The sequence below is a fragment of the Pan troglodytes genome, chromosome 9 (assembly GCF_028858775.2).
Source record: "Pan troglodytes isolate AG18354 chromosome 9, NHGRI_mPanTro3-v2.0_pri, whole genome shotgun sequence".
NCBI classification, from domain to species: Eukaryota; Metazoa; Chordata; class Mammalia; order Primates; family Hominidae; genus Pan; species Pan troglodytes.
This window is the reverse complement of record NC_072407.2, coordinates 11,035,277-11,059,588: the sequence shown is the minus strand read 5'-3', so window position 1 is coordinate 11,059,588 and position 24,312 is coordinate 11,035,277. Positions and strand designations below refer to the sequence as shown.

General features: G+C 37.3%; 3 protein-coding genes across 13 annotated transcripts in view; 1 reads left to right on the top strand and 2 right to left on the bottom strand.

Moving 5' to 3' along the window:
* ZNF215 (zinc finger protein 215) overlaps positions 1-16,395 on the bottom strand; it is a 62,310-nt gene extending 45,915 nt beyond the window's left edge. For 4 of the 11 annotated variants that reach the window (XM_016920287.3, XM_024346946.3, XM_063782703.1 and 1 more), the window contains exons 1-4: positions 16,199-16,285; positions 15,120-15,265; positions 10,254-10,832; positions 1,270-1,352 (exon numbers count right to left, since the gene is read on the bottom strand). In XM_016920287.3, coding sequence (XP_016775776.1) covers positions 1,270-1,352; positions 10,254-10,653 — 483 coding nt within the window. In that variant the 5' untranslated portion in view covers positions 10,654-10,832; positions 15,120-15,265; positions 16,199-16,285. Of the gene's footprint in view, positions 1-1,269; positions 1,353-10,253; positions 10,833-15,119; positions 15,266-15,846; positions 16,048-16,198 lie in introns of those variants that run through there. The other 7 variants (XM_009459843.4, XM_054662001.2, XM_054662004.2 and 4 more) reach the window with 7 other exon arrangements.
* OR6A2 (olfactory receptor family 6 subfamily A member 2) overlaps positions 16,337-24,312 on the top strand; it is a 98,078-nt gene continuing 90,102 nt past the window's right edge. The window contains exons 1-2 of the mRNA XM_016920289.4: positions 16,337-16,462; positions 18,456-18,533. The gene's annotated coding sequence lies outside the window, so the exon portion shown is untranslated. The remainder of the gene's footprint in view (positions 16,463-18,455; positions 18,534-24,312) is intronic.
* OR2D3 (olfactory receptor family 2 subfamily D member 3) lies at positions 18,711-22,569 on the bottom strand. The gene has a single exon (XM_016920288.3). It carries the CDS (start codon positions 22,028-22,030, stop codon positions 21,038-21,040), a length of 993 nt encoding a protein of 330 aa, XP_016775777.1. The 5' UTR covers positions 22,031-22,569; the 3' UTR covers positions 18,711-21,037.

Here is a 24,312-nt window from a genome sequence, read left to right as displayed (position 1 = left end):
TAAGGGCCAAACAAATTGGTACTATATATACTCTGTTAGGGATACAAAAGAAAAGTGAAGTGCAGTCCTTATTCTAAAGTAGCTTACATTATATGGTTGAGGGGGAAAAAAGACAACTGAAATAACTGTGGAACAAAAAATTACTATGCCTTACAAATAATTTACCTAAAAGGAGTTCAAAACAGGAAGAGTTTGTGGTAGTTCTAAGAGAAATTTGTAATGAAAATGTAGGCTCTGCTGGAAGGAGGGGTAGGGCATTTTCTTTAATTAAGAAATGCTGCCTGATAACTCTTATCATTTGGGACTCACAGTTTAATGTCACTCATCAAATGGGCAAGATTGCCTGACTGCCCAAAGTAGCCTCCCTACTAATCAGTTACTACTGCATTATTTTCTGTGTAATAATTATTACTATCTACAATTACCTTATTTGCTTGTATTTGCCTGTATACGTCTACTAGAATGTGATCTTCACAAGGCTGGGATTTCGTTTATCAATCATATTTTCAGCCCTCAGAACAGTATCTGGCATATTATGCACTACATAAATATTGGCTAATAAATAAATTCCCTCCTGTATCACACCATCAATTATTCCACTTCTCTCTCCAGCATCCTCAACCTTGTCTTTATTGGTACCTTCAATCACACTGAAATAAATAAACATCTTCCTTTCCTCTCCTTCAAGCCAGTCTTTATGAATAAGTTGTCTGCATTAATTTTGTCTGCTTCCTCACTTCCTCTTTCCTCAACACACCACAGTCTGGCTTAGATTCCAGTGCATTTTAGTATCTCCTTAAGTGAACAGACACTACTTGGGCTGTATTATTTTGACCCTTTAAAGCATTTCTCCCTTAAATATTCTTACCCCTTCGCCTCAGTGACATCATTTTCCTGGTTTTCCCCTATATCTTTTGGTCCTGTCTTTTTAGTATGCTTTGAGCTTTCTTCTACTCTTGCCTGGTAAGTGACATTGCTCTGGATTCTACTCTTGAGGCTTAATTCTCAACATTTTCTGAGTAGGCTCTACATCTATAGTGTCTACAGATAAAATAGAAACTATATTCTTGAGGGAACAGATACACAGAGAGACTATACGGCTAACAGTGTATCACCAACTAAAATAGGTCCAGTGTCCTGTGGGAAAATAAAAGTCTCATGTTCTTGGATGGAACCATGTTTGGCAAAAGTTCAAAGATCAAAAAATTGAAAGCAGGTAATACTAAAAATGAGCATATATGTTCAGTAAAGACTAGAATCCTAATTCACCTGTGGTTTGCCTGTTCGTGAGCCAGCTTTCATTTTCTCCTTGATGCTCCCCATCTGCGGGGCAGAGTCCTTGCAGGGCATATCTGAGTAAGATGAAGGAAAATATTAGGGAGACAAGTTTTGCCCTGGAGCAACTTCTAATAATTATAGTTGTTTTAATATGATATTCACAGGAATTATCCATAGAACTTTGAAAAAAATAATGTCAGGCCCTACCAGCAATCACAATCTTCAAAGGTCAGGCCTAGATCTTGTATTTTTAAAATATTTTAAATGTGATTCTGATATGCTACCATGGGTTGAGATCTACTGAATCAGAAAGAGGGACAAAATAATATTTTCAGATCTCATCTATGTTTATAGCAGATTCCAAAAAATAACTAATTCTGTCATAACTAAAGCCTAACTACAGCGTAGCCATCACAGGCTGTAATTCTACTTGGAGCTTATAATATTTTATCCAACCAATCCCTTCTTCAAACACTCCAGAGAGAATTCTATTCGAGGATTGTTTTCCCGTAAGTTGCTCTGTGCTTACTATACATAGACCTAAGCAACCTGTCCACCTTGAACTATTGCTTCTTTCAAAACATAAAATTCTGAGGGACAACCAATTCTCTTATCCAGCCATTCAGTGAGAAATTTATCCAAGGGCCACTCTGGAAGATTCATAAGTTACATCAGTGATCCTCAAGTGTCACACTGGTCTGTGAAGTTTTCACTGATTCAGGGTGAAATAAAGAGTAGAAACAATGTAGTAAGTTTGTTAAAACATTACATTTATTCAATATAAGGGACTTTCTTTTGATGTTAAAATGTCTTCTAATATGTTAATTATTGATTTAAAAAATGTTTTTACTTAAAAAGAGTTGGCAAATCTGGATCATCTCCACCCCCATTTTTAAAACTTTTAATGAGCTTTGAAACCCCCCAAAAATCTTAAAACCATGCAGTTATATCATAATCAGCATTAATTCTCCATTATAAATGTATAATTGGGTTCAACAATTTAAACAACTGCATAGGGACTTCTTAAAACACATCAGGGCAGGCCTGGTGGCTCACACCTGCAATCCCAACACTGTGGGAGGCCATGGTGGGAGGAATGCTTGAGCCTAGCATCCAAGACCAGCCTAAGCAACATAGGGAGATTCCTTCTCTGCAAATAATAATCATAATAAATTAGCCAGGTGTGGTGGTGTGTGCCTGTGGTCTCATCTACTTGGGAGGCTGAGGCAGGAGGATTACCTGAGCCTAGGAGGTAGAGGCTGCAGTGAGTGGTGTTCGCACCACCACACTCCAGCCCTGGTGACAGAATAAGACCCTGTCTGAATAAAAGCAAACAAAAATCCAAATTTCTCAGCAACATACCATGTGAATGCTGCAAATATTATGGTCTGTTAACTTTTTTTTTTTTTTTTAAAGAGGGTCTTGCTCAGTCCAGGCTGGAGTGCAGTATGGCACAATCACACCTCACTACAATCTCAAACTCCTGGCCTCAACCAATCCTCCTGCCTCAGCCTCTTGAATAGCAAGGACTACAGGCATGTGCCACCATGCTTGGATAATGTTTTTTTTTTTCTTTTTTTTTCTTTAGATACAGGGTCTTTCAATGCTGCCCAGGCTGGTGTTGAACTCTTGGCCTCAAGTGATCCTCCTGCCTCAGCCTCCCAAAGAGTTGGGATTACAAGTGTGAGCCTGGTCCTGAGATCTGTTAACTTTATTCAGGTCTATAACACTTTGTGGAATGTCAATCTGCTCAATTCCATAATCTTTAGGACAGTCAATACAATGTTGTTCTTTGTTCTTGACATTCTTGGAAATATTTGAGGTCTCCTGGAAAGGTGCAAATCCCTCCAATCAGCTATCCTCTTATTTATTGCTCTCTCTGAATATCCTTTTCTTCCCTTACTTCTTCCCTGCTGACCTCCCCTTCTTGAAATTTTACCGTCATGTTTTCTGAAACCCTCATTCCATTCAAAGAAAAATCTATATACATTCTCAAGTTCTTTACAGACTCTTCCTTCTCCCTTGCTAAATGGATCTTGGCATCATCAAAGGCACCTTTTTCTATCCTCTAAGCACTACAATCTTGGAAATTGTTCTGATCTACTTGTACCTCCCTTCCACTTCCTAGTATTTTCTCTCATGCAAAAATACTTCTTACTAGTTTATGCCATTTAGCTATACTGTTCTTGATGTTGTAATATATTAAGCTATTGCGCATTCATTTTTTCAACACATATTTACTATCTCCTATGTGCAAGATACACAAATACCTGCCCTCAGAGAGCCTAATGTACTGTGAATGACCAACACTAAAGTAATTGTACTAGGCCAATAAAAACTTCAGTTACTTGCTTCACATTGTTGCTTTTCACCCCAAATCCTGACAGTCTTTTAATAGGTTACTTCAACACTGACACAGACACCCCTTCCAGCAACCCAGACTGATAGACCTTTGACTTTCTTATCTCTAATGACCATCAGCAAACAATCTAATTCCTTGCTCATACTCTGGTCTTTATTACTTAGAACTATCCTGCCATGAGTATAAAATTGGATAAATCAATAGCTAAATGCATCTTCCTATCCTTTCAATTTTTACTTCCTTACTTTTTGTATATTCTCCAACTTTTATCAGAGTCCCATTACACTACATTGATTCTTTAATTTTCTCCCATTCTATCGTGGCTCTAGTGAAATCACTTCATTCTCTATTAAGCTTAGAATTTAAGTTTAAAAAAAGGTAAAATTCACATAATATAAAATTCACCATATTAGCTATTTTAAAGAATACAATCCAGTGGTTTTTAATACATTCATAATGTTGTACAATGATCACCACTATCTAATTCCAGAACATTTTCATTACCAAGAAAGAGCCCCATATTAATTTAGGAGTCACTCCCATACACACTCCCTTTCCTTATACTGTCTCTACGAATTTGCCTATTCTGGACATTCCACATAAATTGAATCATATAGTATGTGACCTTTTGGGTCTGACTTCTCTCACTTAGCATGTTTTGGAGGTCCATCCATTTTTTTTTTTAACATGTATCAGTACTTCATTCTTTTTTATGGCAGAATAATACTCCACTGTATGTATATAGCAAAGTTTATCCATTCATTAGTTGATGGACATCTGGGTTGTTTCCACTTTTTAATGTGAATATGTGTCTTCAATTTTCTGGGGTATATGGCAATTCTATGTTTAATTTTTTGAGGAACCACCAAAGTGTTTTTCACAGTGGCTGAACCAGTTTATATTCCTAACAACGATATACAATTCCAAACAATTTCTCCACATCCTAGCTAACCCTATTCGTTTTCCTTTTGTAATTATTATAGCCATCCTAGTGGGTGTTATTATGGTTTTGAGTTGCAATTCTCTAATGACTAATGATCCTGAACATTTATTCCTATACTTTTTGGCCATTTGTATATCTTCTTTGGAGAAATATCTATTCAAGTCCTTTGTCCATTTAAAAAACTGTTCCTTATCTTGTTATTGAATTGTAAGGGTTCTTTGTATTTTCCTGATATTGGACCCTTATCAGATATATGATTTTCAAAATGTTTTTTCTCATTCTGTAGGTTTTTCGCTGCCTTGATGGTGTCTTTTGATGCACAAAAGTGTTCATTTTGATGGTCTAATTTATCTATTTTTTCTTTTGTTGCTTGTATCTTTGGTGTCATAGCTAAGCATTGATTACCAAATTTAAGGTGATGAAGAGTTATTTCTATATTTTCTTCTCAGAATTTTATGATTTTGGCTCTTATATTTAGACAATTGACCCATTTTGAGTTAATTTTTGTACATGATATGAGGTAAGGCCCCTACTCCAATCTTTTGCATATGGAAATCAAGTGGTCCCAGCAACATTTGTTGAAAAACTATTATTTTCTCTTTTAATGCCTTGACACCCTTGTCAAAAATTAATTGGACATAGATGTATGAGTTTATTTCTGGACTCTTAATTCTATTCCAGTAAGACATAGCTTTGATTATTGCAGCTTTTTAGTAAGTTTTGAAATTGATAAGTATACATTCTAAAACTATCTTCTTTATGAAGGCAGTTTGACTATCTTGGGTCCTTTCCAATTCCTTATGAATTTTAGGATCAGCTTGTCCATTTCTGACAAAAAAAAAACAAAAGCAGCTGAGATTTTGATAGGGATTGCATTTGAATCTGTAGATTGCTTTGGGGGAGTGTTATCTTTATGATATTAAGTTTTCCAATACATGAACGCAGGATTTACTTACGTCTTTAATTTCAACAATGGTTTGTAGTTTTCAGCAGACAAGTCCTACACCTCTATTTTTCACATATTATAAATGAAATTATTTTCTTGGTTTCTTTTAAGGGTTGTTCATTGCTATAGGCACATAACCTATTTTTGTTGATTTTGCATCCTGCAACTTTGAGTTTATTAGGTCTAATAGTTTTTTACTGGGTTCTTTAGGATTTTGGATATATAAGAGCATAACATCTGCCAGTAGAGATAGTTTTACTTCTTCCTTTCCAATCATGATACCTTTTCTTTTTTTCTTGCCTAATTGCACTAGCTAGAACGTTTAGTATGACATTGAATAGAAGTGGCAAGAGTGGACATTCTTGTCTTGTTCCTGATTCTAAGAACAAAGCTTTCACTTTTTCATCAAGTTTATCAAGTACAATGTTAACTGTGGGTTTTTCATAAATGTCCTTTGTCAGGCTGAGTGAGTTCACTTCTAGTCCTTTTTTTTTTTTTTTGGTCATAAAAGGGCATTGGATTTTGTCAGATGCTTTTTCTGCATCAATTGAGATAATCGTGTAATTTTTCCCCTTTCACTGTATTAATATGATGTACAGCACTGATATATTTTCATTTGTTGAACCATACTTGCATTTCTGGGATCAATCCCACTAAGTCATTTTGTATAGTCCTCTTAAAACGCTATTGGATTTGGTTTGCCATTTTTCTTTTGTTGTGATGTCTTTGTCTGGCTTTGGCATCAGATTAATACTTGCCTCACAGGATAACTTAAGAAGTGTTCCTCCTATTTTTTGGAAGAGTTTGAGAATACTGGTGTTAATTTTTCAAAAGTGTAGTAGAATTTACCAGTGAAGCCATATCATCTTTGAGTTTTCTTTGTTGAAAATTTAAAAATAACTAAACCAGTCTTTTGTTATTGGTGAGTTGAGTTCAGATTTTCTATTTCTTCTTCAGTCAGTTTTGGTCATTTGTGTTTTTGGAATTTGTGAATTTCATCTAAGTGCATCTAATTTGTTGGCATTTAATTGCTCCTAGTATTCTCTTATGAGCCCTTTCATTTTATGCAAAGTCAGTAGTATTGTCCCCACTTTTCCTGATGTTAGTAATTTGAGTCCTTTTTTTCTTGATCAGTGTAGCTAAACCTTTGTCAATTTTGCTGATCTTTTCAAAGTACCAACTTTCAGTTTTGTTGGTTCTATTATTTTTGTGTGCTCCACATCATTTATCTTTGTTCTAATATTTATTTTCTTTCTTCATCTGGCTTTTAGGTTTTCTTTTTCTAGTTCCTTCAGGTGGAGGGTTGAGATCTTTTTAATGTAGGCATTTATAGCTATAATTTGAACCATGCCTTCACTGTATGTCATAAGTTTTGGTGTGTTGTATTTTTGTTTCCATTTCTCAAAATATTTTTTCATTTCCTTTGTGCTTTCCTTTTTGACCCACTGATTATGTGACTGTTAATTTCCACTTATCTGTGAATTATCCAGATTTCCTTCTGTTACTGATTTCTAATTCTGCTATAGTTGGAAAAGATACTTCATGAGATGTCAATCTACTTAAATGTACTGAAACATGTTTTTTAGTCTAACATTTGGTCTCTCCTGGAGACTATTCCATGTATACTTGAAAATGTATCTTCTGTTGCTTTTTGGGTAGAACGCTCTGTATATTTGTTAGTTCAAGTCAGTTTATAGTGTTTCTCAAGTCTTCTATTTCCTTTTTAATCTTTTTTTCTAGTATTTCTGTTAATAAAAGTGGGGTGAAATCTCCAATTATTATTCTTGATCTATTTTTCTTTCACTTCTGTATTCGCTTCATATATTTTGAGGCTCTAACTGTTGTAGTTATTGCTCATTTAGTAACTTTTGAACTAATTTTGTAAACTCTATATGCTATGTTATGTTTACCTGCATGAATCTGTTCCCTCAGCTTACTGGTCAGCTTGTGATACCACAGAGATTTCCTTAAATGCCTTGAAACATAAAAACAATATCAAAAACAAAAACCATCACCTGGTCTCTGCAGATGCATTGTGTGTATTAGGGCACACTCACTCAGACACTTTTAACTCTATGTTATTCTTCACTTCTTTCTTGTGTAGCACTTGAAGGTCAGCTAGAGATAAGAGTTAGGGCTTTCTCAGGTCTTTCTGAACATGTCTTCAATCTTCCAGATTTTCAGATACATATGCGAGCTTTCAAAATCCCTTATTCCCTCAAAGCATATCATTCTCCAGCATCCCAACTGTTATTTATTATCTCAGACAGCAGTAGCTAATACATTTTCCATGAAATGTTTTTGAAAAATACCCCCAGGTAGCCACCTCAGTTCTGAGTGACTTTTGAACTAGGTAAAATAAAGGCAAGCCCTATGAGCAGGTTTTTCAGAGAGCCACCAGACAAACCAAAGAAACAACCAAAAGCCTTTCTTTAGTTCTGTATTACCCTGCAACCTCTCATTTACCTTTTCTGCTAGATTTCTCAAGAACAGGCTATAATGATCACATTCCCACCTCATACCTATTTTTTTTAACCCACATGATGGGCAGAATATCAGCCCACAAAGATATCCATGTCTTAGTCCTTGGATACACAGCAAGAGAGACTCTGCAGATGTGATTAAAGTCAAGGACCTTAAGATGAGGGAGATCATCCTGAATTATTCAGGTGATCACAACCTAATTACATGAATCCTGAAAAGTGAGGAACCTTTTCCAGTGTGGTGAGACAGTGAGAAGCACCATGAGTGAGCAAGAGCTATGACAACAGAATAAAGTATTAGAGATGTGGCAGTGTGAAAAGGACTTGGCCCATTGTTGCTAGCTTTGAAGACAGGGGAAGGGGAACATAAGCCCCAGAAAGAAAACAGCACCACCACTACCTTGATTTTAGCTGAGGAAGACCCGTGTTGGATCTCTGATGTACAGCCTTGTAGAATAATACATTCATGTTGTTTTAAGCCACCAAGTTTGTGGTAATTTATTATAGTAGCAATAGAAAACTAATATAACTCACTACAAATAAGCACCCCTCAAATCTGCTAAAACTGCCCAAACTAAACCTCAAAATTCCTCCTAATCAACAATTTCAATGAATTATTTTTAAAATTCATCTTAATAGGACCTTTTTGTTATACCATTGTTGAACATTAACTTCTTGAAAATTTCTCCTTTCTTAACTCAGATACCAATCTTTTCTGGTTCTCTGATTTCCTACATTATTACTTTCTAGGCTGCTTATCAAGCTTCTCTTCTTTTGCTCATTAAGAAAATTTTTAGACAAAGACTAAATATAACCACAATACCAATATAATCACTGTCCCCAATCGATAATTCCTCATCAAATATCCAGTTCATGGCCTCATGTCTTATAAGGTCCACACATTCACATGATTTTAAAAACTTAAAAGATGTATAACTAATCTCTATATCACTTTGCCATACTCCTCCCTATTCCCTTAAAAACTGGACGGTCTTATAGTTTCCCAGTTTGGATTTTACACATGGTATTATCACGGTATAGTTTAACATGTTCCACTATCCTCTGTATTTCCTGTAACTGATAGTTATATCTAGACCAGCTTTTTTTTTTTTTTTTTTTTAAGATGGAGTCTAGCACTGTCGCCCAGGCTGGAGTGCAGTGGCGCCATCTCGGCTCACTGCAAGCTCCGCCTCCCGGGTTCATGCCATTCTCCTGCCTCAGCCTCCCTAGTAGCTGGGACTACAGGCGCCCGCCCACCACCATGCCCGGCTAATTTTTTTTTGTATTTTTAGTAGAGACGGGGTTTCACCATGTTAGCCAGGATGGTCTCGATCTCCTGACCTCGTGATCTGCCCGCCTCGGCCTCCCAAAGTGCTGGGATTACAGGCGTGAGCCACCGCGCCTGGCCTAGACCAGCTCTTCAATATTGATGCTCCCTAAGGATTTGTATTTCTCCTACTTCTGTGTTTATACATATAAGCTTCCAAATCTTCTCTTTCTGAACACTGAAGCTTGTTAACTATATATTGGTTTATTCATTGTGAAAGTCCCACAGGGACCTCAAATAAAACTTGCCACATAATTAAAGTATTACACCTTCTCCCCCACTCCCAAATTCCACTCATGCAGGCCAGTACATGTGAATTTATGTCAAAAGGTATCCTATTTATACATTTATAATTCCTCTAGGTTCAAACTCCTGCTTTCCCAAAGCTCATTCTCTAACACCTAATCTATCACAATAGTCTAACTGGTTTTCCTATTTTCAGAACCCTCAGATCTCTCTCCTTTACAGGAGATGTCAGTAAACTTTTTCTGTAAAGGGGCAGATAACAAATATTTTAGACTTTGCAGACAATACAGTCTCTGCTACAAGTACCAACTCTGGTCATAGCACAAAAGCAAGCATAGACAAAATGAAAATGGACATAGCTATGTTCCAATAATACTTTATTTTAAAAAATATTTGGCCTGTGTGCCATATTTTGCCAACTCCTGCTCTAAATTGATGTCAACATAATATTTTTAACTGGCAAATCAAACTGTCTCACTCCCCTACCCAATCTGTGAGATCTAATTCTCTATTTCTATTACCTACAGAATAAAGTCAAGGCTTCCTAATAGAGTAATATAAAGTCCTTCAAGATCTGGCACTTGATACTCTCTGGCCTCAAAAAAAGATAATTTCTCTTTACATGGGAAAGGTCAAGTATTTTACCTCTAATTTTTTTATATTCTTACCTTCATCTTCAAGCATTTCAATCACATCTTCTATGAGGGTCACCATATCTTCACTGTTGTTTGGATGTTGTAAATTCACCCAAGTCCTGACTTCTTCAGGCAGGATTGCCAGGAATTGTTCCAGCACCAACAGTTCTATAATCTGCTTCTTTGTATGAATCTCTGGTCTCAGCCATTGAAGACAGAGCTCCCAGAGTTGGCTCAGGGCTTCATGGGGCCCAGACATTTTCAAATACTGGAAATGTCTGAACTTTTGACGAGATGCCTCAGAGTCATGTGTCTCCACGACGGGGATGGTTTCCTGCTGCCAAGACATATCTGCTCTCAGAACCTCTCTTTGTTCACGTACAGACAGGTTTCGAGGTTTTGAGATAGCCATCAACTTGCTCAGAGGCTGCATCTTCCTAAATAGAACTCCCACAGTAGTTCAAATCCGCCTTACTAGATTGCAGTAATTCTCAGGCTTGAGCTAAGCGCCTGTGTACTATATGCAGTGTGATTTAAGCCAAGTTATTTCACGGTAAGGAGGAAAGTTCCAGAAACTTTAGACACAAAGCCAATATTCAGGTACCTGAGCAACTGAAAAAAGATAGAAATTAACCCACAGGGAACAAACATCTATTAGCATAGTGTTAAAACACAAATATTATTAAAATTGCCTAAGAAAAATGCATATTATGGATTCTCCTATTTTTATTTTCCTTTCTTAGAACTAGAAAATATGCTTTCCCTTTCTCCTAACCAGTTTCCCAAAGGACAAAGAAACACACATGAATAGACATCCCAAAACAAATGATGAAGAGACCTTTGATTTAAAAAAACTTCGTAATTGAATTGCAATTAGATTTATTCTATATCAGGTAGCAAATCATTTTTACCTTAAAATTAAGCAACACAAATCTTCAGGTAGGATATTAAGGTTTCAGAATAGATATGACTGAAAAACCTTACCCCAAGTACTCTTTAAAATGCCAATAAAATTCTATGAGTAAAACTGACAATAGCACTAGAAATTAAGGTAAGAGACAATTGTTTAAAATATACTGGAATAATATCCATAAACTATTATTAGGAATAAATCAAAAAGTGGATTCCCAGACTACAATGAAAAGTTTATATTTGTTAGGACTTACTATGGGGAATTATGCAATGCCCACCAGGGATGTCTTAGGCGCAACTGAACATTTAGACTTGCAAGACTACCATAGGTCATATTTGGCACCAATTTACTCAGAAGGCAAAAAACAACTTGCTAGCAGAAGAATAATATGCACTTTTCTTCAGTGTGAGTCTTTGCCGAATTTAGCTCAAGTACAGGGAGATGAGACCCATAAACGTGGTGCAGGAAACACTCTGACTCAAAAGAATTCCCCCAGGAGCCAATATCTCTCATAACAACTGAGCACAACTTTATGGGTTGTCTCAAAGAGCCTGCCAAATTATAGGAGTCACTACATTCAGGGATGTCCAGATACAACTTTCTATTTGATTTACAGTTCTCCAAGTCCAGATGCAATTTACTATTCAGGTGTCACTTTTATTATGATTATCTAAGGTCAGTGGTTCTCAGTCAGGATATTTTGCCAACAGGGGAAATTTGGCAATGTTTAGAAACAGTTTTGACTGTTACAGCTAGAGATTGTACCTGGCCTCTAGGAAGTCAAAGCCAGGGATGTTGCTAAATATCCTACACAGGATAGTCCCCTATAGCAAAGGATTACCCAGTCCAAATCGTCAATAATTCCAAGGTTTAAAAACTCTGCTATAGGCAATATATAAATGAGAATACATATTTTGGAGTCATAGATACATGAGTTTATATCCCAGATGTACTAGTTACTATATGTATAAAGCTGAGCAAATTATATTAACCCAAGTTTGCATTCTCAACTATAAAATGGATATAAAAATTTCTGATCAAATTATAGGGATTAAAAGAGCTCTCATCTCATTTCTTGACACACAGTAAGCTCTCAATAGATCATATGCACACATGTATGTTACAATGTTAGATCTTACATATTGGCCAAAAGTTTGTGTGACCCTGTCCATGGCAATGCCTGCCTGCATAGATCATTCAACATTCAAATAAGTATCAGCGAACAGAGTAGGGGAAGGATACACAGAACTATGAAAAGACAGTTTAGTGGCAGATGAGTGGTAAGAGCCAGGTTTCTCAATGTTTGACTAGAAATTTACAGAAAACCAAGGGAAGGAGGCTAGAATGATCCATGTGATAATGGATTAGAGTTGGAGACCTAAGTGTGAACTTGCATTTGGCTGAATTAGATGAAGATGGTTACATAAATATTTACAGATATGTATACATACATAGATTAGTATAAACACACATTTCCTTGCTCTGTTGGCTAAGTAGGTCTAGAAGCAAGAACAGCCCAGCAGCAAAAGAATAATTAGCTCCCAGATCTTGGTTTCTAATACCATTCTCCAATAGGAACCAGGATTTCTTGGAGAAATGGTTGATTCTAGGACTGAGGCTCATACAACATAAGCATGGGGCATCTTATAGTGCCAGAAAGTAAAGAAATGCTCAAAAAATTAAAAAAAAAAGAAACTGAAACATTTATTGGGGCACATCAAAGGTACACAGGAGCCAAATGAAAGAGCTCCTTATGGCCAAATCTGGAATATAAGCAACAGAATATTAGATAATTCAAACAATTAAATTAATACTCATAAGCCACAGTGATATAAATGGCAACTTATTAATACATGGGGGAGAGTAAACAAATCTCCTATGCAGAAAAATTCCAAATAATTTATGCAAATTCTCAGCCATTCACGAGGTACAGCATAAATCCCCACCCCTTGAGTATGGGCTCTGCATAGGAATTTCCTGCCAAAGAGGAAATGCTGTGGGGTGGGGGGAGGGGGGAAGGTAAATTTACAGTGGAAAAACCTGACAAATACCATCTCAGCCAGGTGATCAAGATTAACATTAATAGCGATAAGTCATGTTGGCAGTATGTAGCCTCGAGGCAATGTGATAAAATGGCATTTTGCCTCTGTGATCTTCCTGCTCTAAACCCATAACCCCAGTCTAATAATGAGAAAAACATCAAATTCCAACAGATGGTTCTCCATACTTAACCAATACCTCCTCATAATTGTCAGCATGATCAGAAACAAGGAATGTCTGACAAACTGTCACAGCCAAGAGAAGCCTAAGGGGGCATGACAACAGAATGTAATGTGGTATACTGGATGGATTCTAGATCAGTAAAAAAGACATTAGGTAAAAATTAAACTTGAATAAAGCATGGACTTTAGTTAATGTAGTATTATTAATTGTAACAAATGTTCTATACTAATACAAAATGTTACTAATAGGAAAAATTAGTGGAGGGGTATATGGACACTCTGTTGTACTGTCTTCTCTATTTTCCTGTAACTTTATCCAATTTATTTAGAAACTTTTTTTCTCTGTGAATGCAAGCTCCCCAGAGGATTTCCCACAGAAAGTGGAAAGCCACAGAGGCAGGTGCCTTCTGGCTTGAAAGATCCCATCTAGGTTGTCATGGCCAGGGGAGGAAAAGGGTAATGGTGCCTTTCATGGGCTATTCCTGGGTCTCGCGGGATAGAAAATTGCTTCCAGTTGCCCTGAAACAAGCGCTTCCTGTAATGAATCCCTCTGGAGTACTCCTTGACATCTCCCCAAACTCATAACAAAAGACCATCTTTCTCCTCATTCGCATCTGCCAAGGCCCACCGTCAATACAACAGACTGAAAATCTGCCACAACTGTTGACATCCACGACCCTCCTGATCTGGCCTCATTAGCTCCACTTTTGAGCCACCAGCCAAGAGAGAGCTCTTAAATATGACTGGTGGAATAGTCCTGAAGTAGTATAATTTAGTCCAACAAAAAAATGAACTATGGGCCCAGATACTTTGAAAGTAACATAAACGGAGAAAGAAAAAATAAAAGCTCACAGGCCATATGTCAAAGACAAAACAGAAAAGGCTTTATACTAAAAAGTAAAAATAACAGAGATGTTAATTGCAACAATAAATGTACTGGGTAAAAATTTAAACTCAAACTACATAAAACTCAAAAGACATCCGAAACGAGAACTCCAAAACTAAATGTAAAAGAATTTTTAAAAAATACCAGGCAAACAAAAAATATTCAAGAGTTTAGTGAATTAAAATTATAATGAATTAAAAGCACAAATACATTAGAGGAAACTAAATGATTATAACTCATAATGAAATATAACTGTCATTAAATGTACAACATACTTGAAACATTTTTGGAAAAATTCTCAGAAAACAAGAAATGAAGTCAACAGTGATACAATAGAAATGGGATATTAGGTAACTTTCTCAGACTCTGACAGACAAAGTCAAAAAAGTAATAGTATAGTGGATATAAATAATATGCTTAGCCTAATAGATAAATAAAACTAGATAAAATGTAGTTTCTATTCAAGCACCTAAGGGAACGTTTACAAAAGCAATTTATTAGGCTACCAAATAGAAAATCCTTGATAAATGGTAAACAAGAGTAGTGGAAACCACATTTATTACTAGAATGCAAAACCAGAAATTAACACCACATAGAAAAAACAATTTCACCTACTTTAAAATTCAATGTTTGCTTCTAAAAAAACAAAAGATAAAAGAGAATCAAAAGTACAACTGCAAAGTATCTAAAAACAGTAAAAACATTGTACGTCAAAATCTAAAGCGCACAGCTGAAGCTCCTGATAGGCAATGGAAAAGTCTTACATATAATTAAACAAGAATGAGATGCATTAAATATCCAACTCAGGAAATAAAAAAAAAGCAACAAATATACTGGGATGTTTGTAGGTGAAAAACACAAATTAATGAATTACTCACTGTAAACAGTTACAGAGCTAGGACAGGGAGAGACGTTCAGGATGGCATGCTGCATTTAGGTAAGATTTCCGAGGTGGAATAGTTTTGATGATAGAGATCCAAGGTGTGACGTGACTGCAAGTAGCTTAAATGGTAAATGATGAACACTGGAATATACAAAGCCAGGAAATATAACAGTTAAACTCTAAAGTACTGAATAGATGCCTCTGATATAAAGGTGGGATTCAGGATTAAGACACGGAGCCAGTACCACTGTGACGGAGGGACCTGAAGTCGTAGTGGATGGTTAGACTAATATAACCAGGTGGCACCAGTTCTACGGTTTTATGGCCGCAAGGAACTTGAACAGCTGCTAATTATGGAAAAAAGGTACTGTCTGTGAAGAGGGTTATTTCTAATCAAACAGGTTGTAGGTAGGACAGCTGCTTGAGGTAAGAACCACCTGGCGAGAGTAGCTCAGATAAAGAGGAACAGAAAACAGTTTGCAAATAAGTGACTGAATAGAAGTCATTTATGTTAAATGGAGAAAGAATTATTTTAAAATAAGTACGATACTTGGAGGTTTTAATCTTTTAGGGAGGTGGCCAGGAATGACTGGGAAAACAAGGCAATATGAATTAATTAAAACTCCATTGTCTTTCCCAGTTGATTGATCCAGTCACACTTGGTTTTTCCATGAGGCATCAATACCAGCCATTCCCAAACCAGCTGATCATAACATACTAACCACTCTGCGCGTCTGGAGACTGCCCCTATTGCAGAATGGAAGAGGTGACAGGAGTGTGGTTAAATCCTTGCTTTAGCGGAGCTGGATCCTGACCCCAGCCGTCCCGCCGCCCACCTCCTAGCCCTCTGTCGCCGCTCTCAACGCTTGTCTTACTTCCGCAGCCCACGTTTCCATCCCTCCCGTCAGCTCGCGCCCTCCTCCAGGTTTTCCGGCACAGACCTTGGAGGGCAGCGTGGAAACTGGGTAACTGCAAGCAAGCTGAGGTGAGCTGCACGTTCCGCATGGACGCCCTCAAGCGTGATTCCCAATTCCAAGACCCCGCGTCCCCACCGCCCGCTGACGAGAATGATACCTGTGAGCACCGCTCCTCTCCAGGGGCCCGTTCAGTCACTCACAAGCGCCAGTTCTGAGAGGAGCCGCGGAATCGCTGTCTTGGACAGTGAAGGGAGCTGGCGTTGGTAATCACGCTGCAACTAGGAATCCCTGACCTCGCCGAACCCTCAACTCACTGCCGGCGCCGAGTTTCATAAATTGCCGCGGAACAACCTCGACGCACTCTTGCGCACGCGCATCAGCTGTGGAAGGAACCCCCTAGGAGCCCCCGCGACCCGGCTCGGTAAGGTAGACCAGGCCTTTTCAAGCCCCGTCCCTTTCTGCAGGCCCCGTCCCTTTCTGCAGGCCCCGTCCCTTTCTGCAGGCCCCGTCCCTTTCTGCAGGCCCCGTCCCTTTCTGCAGGCCCGGTCCCTTTCTGCAGGCCCCGCCCACGCCGCACACTTTGAACTCTGGCCCTGTGAATGGACTCACGGTGAGCTTCTAGTGGCTTAAAGAAATGAGCGTCATACTTCCGGCGCTTCCTCATCCCGTCCGGGGAAACTAGTCCAAATCGCCTTTCTGTTCCCCACACCCCATTTGTCTGGAATCAAAAAACAATGACAATTTCGACAAGACATTGTCTCTTACATGGTCATTATTGGTTTATTGGTTCACAGATTCATTCGTTCAGTTTTGCATGGAAGTGAGAGGTCTTGCAGTTCGTTGTTCAGTTTTGGCTTGTTAAGACTGAGGTACTTTGTGGCATCTGAGAAGCATTGTCAATTAGGCATTTGGATGTAGGCATTTGGGAATTTAGAGATGTCTGGGGCTAGACCTGTAAAATTTGGGTCAATCTGGGTAGATGGTGATTGATGCTATCCATTGGAATAGGATTGCAGAGAAAGGGACAGAGAGGAAGAGGGAAAATAGAAGGAAATGGGCTGAGATTGGCCCAGGGAACACCAACACCATTGGATGAGTCAGGAAGGCGGACCTGCAAAAAAGAGAGAGGAGGATCAGCCTGAGAGGTGGGAGGAAATCTGGTGGGTGTGGAGACACAGAGGGAAGGGATGTGTGTGTCACAAAGGAGAGAATGCTCGGTGGCATCAAGTACATGATAATATGATTAGTGCTTGCCTAGAGGCATGTAGACAGTGCTGTAGGAGCAGAGTGAAAGAACTTAAACCAGAGAGAGCTTTGTATCTAGGCCAGGAGTGGACTAAGGTAAAACAAGATGGCAACTTTGAACAGCTAGTGACACAAAAAAACAAGGACACACCATATAGTTTCTTTTATTTCTTTTTAAATAGACTTTATTTTTTAGAGCAGTTTTGCATTTACAGTTTTGGAAAAATTGAGAAGGTAATATACAGAGTTACCTTCTACTCCACAACTAGTTTTCCCTGTTATTACCCTCTTAAATTATTATGGTATATTTGTTACAACTAAGAAAATAAAAATAAAATATAAAAATAAAAAATAAAATAACATTGATACATTAAGTCCACAATACTTTATTCAGATTTCTTATTTTCTTTGCTTTTTTCTTTTCTTTTCTCTTTCTTTCTTTCTTTCTTTCTTTCTTTCTTTCTTTCTCTTTCTTTCCTTTCTTTCTTCTTTCTCTTTCTTTCTTTCTTTCTTTTTCTCTCTTGCTTGCTTGCTTCTTTTCTTTCTTTCTTCTTTTTTCGACTGGGTCTCATTCTGTCACCCAGGCTGCCAGGCTGGAGTACAGTAGTGTGACAGCTCACTGCAGCCTGGACCTCCCTGAGCTCAAGTGATTCTCCCATCTCAGCCTCCCAAGTAGCTGGAACTACAGGTGCTTGCCACCATGCCTGGCTAATTTTTTTTTAATTTATTTTTTGTAGAGATGGATTTTTGCCATGTTGTCCAGGCTGGTAAGGACCAGACTTCTGTAGCTGGTTTATTTGTTTTGTTTTTATCCTTTTTCTTTCCTCTGATGCAGGATCCCAACTGGAATATCACATTACATTTAGTTGTCATGTCTCTTTAGGCTCTTCTGGACTGTGACGATTTCTCATACTTTCCTTGTGTTTCATAACCTTGGCAGTGTTGAGGAGTACTGGTCAAGTATTTTGTATGATCTCCCTCTATTGGGAGTTTTCTGATGTTTTTCCTATGATTAGACTGGAGATGAAGGTCACAGAGATAGAGTACCATTTTTATTATATCATATCACAGGTACATACTATCAACATGACTTATCATTGTTGGTGTTCAATTTGATCGCCTGACTCAGGTTGTGTTTGTCAGAAGACATTTTTTTTTCTTTCCAACAGTGGCAATGGATGCAGCAATATTCAGTTTCCAGAATCAGCAGCTCCGGCAGCAGTGTCCTGTCCTGATGGTGTTGGCAGGTAAATCATGCTTCTAGTGCTGAATGGAAGTCTTGTCCTCATAGAGCCAATTCTGTGGTACAATTTTGGTCTGTGGTTCTGGCTACATGACTCGAATATTATTTCAATATTTTTACTTTTAGCTTAAATCATGCTTAGTTTCTGTTGCTTGAAACTAAAAGCCCTGACTGATACGTCATCATTATGATGATTTCTAGGTGTATGTATTAAGTATGTTTTCATTAGAATTTTTTGTCTTTATTTTCCCCTTCCCTCCCTAGTATGTAGTGGTTTCATGCAGACAGCTTTGTGAAGAAGCCCCATTGGCATCTATTTTGGTGGAATGAGTGGGAACATAATTCTCAGTGTGTCAGTAATCCATCGCTGCATACAGACCATTTCAAAATTTAGTGCTTTAAAATAGCAATCATTTTGTTTTACTCAGGAGTGTGTTTGAAATTTGGTCAGATGGGATGGCAGTTATCATTAACGCCAATATTTAAGATATGACCATGGGAATGAGTAGCTGAAATCATTGGAGAAGCGAGGATTAAGGAATCTCAGAATGCAAACTATTTGAATATTTCATTCTATGAGAAAATTAAAATAACCAACAACTATAACACAGGAGCAGTATCTTCAGGAGAGTGGCAGTGAGTCAGGGGCTAGAATCTGCAAGGAATGGGTGGGGGAGTAGCCTAAGCATCTAAAATAAAATAAAATGAATAAAACCCCCACAATCCCACTTTCCTAACCATACCTCATTTCCTCCTTCTCCCTCATGGTAAAACATCTCCAAATGTCTGTTTACATTTTCTTATTTTTCCTCTATTCACTGAAATAGATCTCATCTAGATCATAACCAGCAGCCAAAGTTACCAAATTCAACTAAAAATTTCTTATCCTTCTCTATATCACCTCAACTAACACATATCATTTGAATGAAGGTTTTCAGTGATTATCATACCCCAGATTAAAGTTTGCCTATTGTGGTACAGTTCCAGTAAATTTTAAAAAGATAGTAAAAAATGTGTATTAATATATGTTATGTCTCAGTCATTACTCTGAGTATACCAAATACACTCAGAGTTGGATAAGATAAAATGAAATAAGAGATCAATAGCTGGTTTAAAAATGGACACATGTATACATGAATTAAAGAAGAAAGAAATAAGTACAGCTATTGGATAGCTCTTCACTGGAGGGGACTTCTACACAGTCAATCTGAGGTCTGTGGTTTCTGGACCCCATGTGCGTGATGGCTGTAGAATAGTTACCATGGAAAACCACCTCTAAACATGTGGCTTAGAATCTCCTCTAAACATGTGAATGTTAGAAGTTTTAAGTGAAAGAGCGAAGAGGCTACCAGCCAGTTTATTTGTATTATGGGTTTGTGAGGAACTGAAGTAGGACTCTGGAATTGACTATTTTAGAGAAGTTGGGCCACAGTGTGACATGGTGTGCAGGCATTGAAGCCTATGAAGGGGTCACCCCAAATTCTAATTTCTCTTTTGTTTTTTAAAGAAATACTCTTTAGGTAAATTGGGCTCATTCAGAAGAGGATGACCAAGATAATACAGGGTACCAAAGCATATTAGATAAAGAAATTGTAAAGAAACTAGTGGGCAGTTGGCAGAGACAATTGAATTTGGGCAAATACAGAAATTGACCTCAGTATGTTCTAGTATTGAAGAATAATGACAATTGCTCTAGGACTAAAACTAGAGAAACTAGATTGAAGATACAGGAAAACTGATTTTAACTTATCATGAGGAAGATCTCTATAATAGTAAAAACTACCTTTATATGAAAGAGAGTGGCCCGAGTAAGGAGCTGTGTCATTCCTGGTTAGGCAAATGCTGAACAATTATTTGATGAGATATTATGAAATAATTTAAGCCTCAGATATGTGGTTGGATTATTTTACTATTGAATTCCCTTTTTACTCTGATAGTCTATGCTTACACGAAATTTGAGGTGATTATATAAAATTTTGGGGGGTTTTCAGGAGAGATCATGAAGAACTAGGAAGTATTATTTCCTCTGGTACCTTTTCACAAGCTGAAGTGCTCTAGGATCTAATGAACCCAGTATTAAAGACTCTTACAGATATTTTAATTGTTTTAATCAGAGCCTATTCTAAGGTTTGTATGCTGAAGACATGCAAACTTGAGATATCTTTGATGTTAGAATTATGCTTGCAATTTGTATTAGCTGTTATTTCAGAATAATCTGGTTGAAACCTCCTGGATTCAATTGTGACTGTGCTTAAAACATGCCATGGCAGCTGAATTAACTACAAACTCCTCACAGTAGCACCCAACACCTTTTACAATCAAGAAATGACCTAACTTTTCATGCTTTTATTTTTTCCCTATGTTCTAGTTTAGATTGTAGTATTCACAGTTTTTAGAACATGTTCATTTTCACACTTCTTCCTGAAATAACCTAATTCATAATTGCCTACTAAAATCTTGCTCCTTTTTAAAGGATGTTACCATAGCTCTAAAAGTCAGACTCAGAGGTCACTGCCTATGAGAGAAGCACTTTCTCCCAACTAGTTTCCTGAGAGCCCCTTTGACATCTTTGTTCCTCAAGCTATAAATTATGGGGTTCAACATTGGAGTCACCACTGTATAGAACACAAATATCATTTTATCCAGTTCTTTTGTAGTCTTGGAGTTTGGTCGCATGTAGGTGAATATTCCTGACCCATAGAAGAGGACAACAACAATAAGATGGGAGCCACAGGTAGAAAAAGCCTTGAGTCTCCCTTCCCCAGACTGCATCTGGATAACAGTGGAGATAATATTCCAATAAGAACCAAGAATCAGGGAGACAGGGGCCAGGAGGATTACCACGCCCATTGAAAAGATGGCCATTTCTGTGCTGTAAGTGTCTGTGGAAGCCAGCTTCAGGAGGGCAGGAGGTTCACAAAAGTAGTGATTGATTATATTCTGTCCCCAGTAGGGAAGATGGAAAGTAAAGCTGGTATCTACTAAAGACACTAGTGCCCCACTGGCCCAGGACCCGAAGGACAGCCAGAGACACACCCGTTGTGTCATGATGGTAGAGTAGTACAGGGGCTTGCAGACAGCCACATACCGGTCATAGGACATCACGGCCAGCAGTGCACACTCTGTACACCCAACCAGAAGAAAGACAATTATCTGTGTCATACACCCATAAAGAGAAATGGTTTTCCTCTTTACCAAGAAGTGAACCAACACTTGAGGGACAATGCTAGTAGAGAAACAGAGATCTGCAAAGGAGAGATTTCTAAGAAAAAAATACATGGGAGTGTGAAGGCGAGAATCCAGGAAGATGAGAATGATGATGAGCAGGTTTCCAAGCACCGTCAGCAGATAAATGATGAGGAAGAGGATAAATAGCAGGATCTGGGTCTGCAAGTCCTGTGAAAGACCCAGGAAGATAAACTTGGACACAAAGGTTTGGTTTTCCTCTCCCATTGATATTTTTGCCTGTTTACCTGTTTGGCACAAGAAAAAAGAACACATTTTTTTGGGTCTGTGACATCAAGTCTTGTAGAAGAGGGTAATGTTAAAACTGACACCTAGTTGAGTATTTCTAGCTCTTTGCTATCCAGCTTGTTCTAATTAACAATAAATGTATATATTTATTATTATTAGTTGGTTGCAATTTAAACCAACTTAGTTATTTTCCAAGTCCTCTCTCCACAGTGCCACTTTTTAATAGATCAAGTATGATACTGTGAAAGCCCTCTTGGCTAGTTCTGATGTAAGGATGTTAGAGTTCATGTGGATTTTACTAACTGGCTATAAATATACTGTTAGGAAATGACTGTATATACTGTTAGGACTATCCTTATGCAGAAAACTCTACCACTAACTATTTAAAATATGACATATTTAATTATAACACATACTTCAAAACTGTGAAGCAGTTTTCAGGAATCAAACTTAATTTGACCTATTAAGAAGCAACAGACTTTTGCTGGATTTAAAAGTAAAGCCTTAGCTATACTACACTAAAGGCCAAACTATTTGGATTAAGAAATAAGATATTAAAATTAAAGCAATACAAAAAGAAAAAATAAGTTAAAATTGTTGTGATACTTGGATAGGACCAGACTTGAAAAACACAAATACTTTCTAAGAAACCATGGAGAAAAATATATGCAGAATTTGCCACACAAATGGAAAGACTTCTGTGAAATAATAGTATCATAAGATAAGCCACAAACTGAGAAAAATGTTGGAGAGAGACATCAGAAAAAAATTTAAATAATTTTATTTTTCTTCAACTTTTATTTTAGAATTAAGGTACACGTGCAGGTTTGTTACGAAGTTTGGAGTACAAATGCTAAGGTTTGGTGTACAAATCAATCTGCCACCCAAGTAGTGAGCATAGTACCCAAGAAGTAGTTTTTCAGCCGTTTACCCCCTCACTCTCCCCACTCTAGTCATCCCCAGTGTCTGTTGTTCCCATCTTTATGTCAATGTTTACCCAATGTTTAGCTCCCACTTACAAGTAAGAACATGTGATATTTGGTTTCCTGTTCCTGCATTAGTTCGCTTAGGATAATGGCTTTGAGCTGCATTCATGTTGCTGTGAAGAACATGATTTCATTCTTTTTCATGGCTGCATAATATTCCATTGTGTATATGTTCCACATTTTCTTTATCCAGTCCACCACTGATGGGCACCTGGGTTGATTCCATGTCTTTTTTATTGTGAATAGTGCTGTGATGAACATATAATTGTGTGTGTCTTTTTGGTGGAATGATTTATTTTCCTTTGGGTGTATATACAGCAATGGGATTGTTGGATCAAATATTACTTTAATTCTTAGTTCCTTGAGAAGTCCCCAAACTGCTCTCCACAGTGGCTGCACTAATTTACCTTCTACTAACAGCGTATTAGTGTTCCCTTTTTTCTGCAGCCTCACCATCATATGTTATTTCTTGACTTTTTGATGAAAGCCATTCTGACTGGTGAAAGATGGTATATCTGTAACAAACCCACAGCCAACATCTTACTGAATGGGCAAAAGCTGGAACCATTCTGATTGAGAACTGGAACAAGACAAGGATACCCACTCTCACCACTCATATTCAACATAGTACTAGAAGAGAAAAAAATGAAAGGCATCCAAATAGGAAAAGAAGTCAAATTAAATGACCTGATTACATTAAGAGTTTGTATAAAGCTATATGAAAATTGTGAAGTCCAAGAAATAATGGGCCAAGGATATGAACAGACTATTTAAAAGAAGAAATACAAATAGCTACTAAATATAAGAAAAATATTCAATATTATTATAACTCAATAATTAAAACAATGAAAGATAAATTTTCACTTGCATAATTATCTAAGATTTTAACACCAAAACCTTAACAAAAAATAACTAGTATATTCATTAAGCATTGAACTCATAACAGCATTAATTTTAGGGTTTTATATTATTATATCTTCCCAATAACATTATGAGGTAAATTAAAATACTATTAATTTTGTCTTATAGATAAGGAAACTGAGGCACAGAAAGGTTAAGTTACTGTCCCCAAATTATACAATTAACAAGTATAGAATTAATTAGCTGTATAATGAAGGTACAAAAACAGGACACATTTGCAAAAGCAAGTGGTTAGGAAAATTTGTATTACTCTTTCTGGAAAGTAATTTTGCCAATTACAGTAAAAGTCTTAAATATTCATGTGTTTTGACCCAGTTCTGAATAGAATGTGGCAGGGAAAAGTTTGCCCCATACTCAAAATTTAGTCTCAAAAATTTACTTACAGCATGGTTTCAAATATAT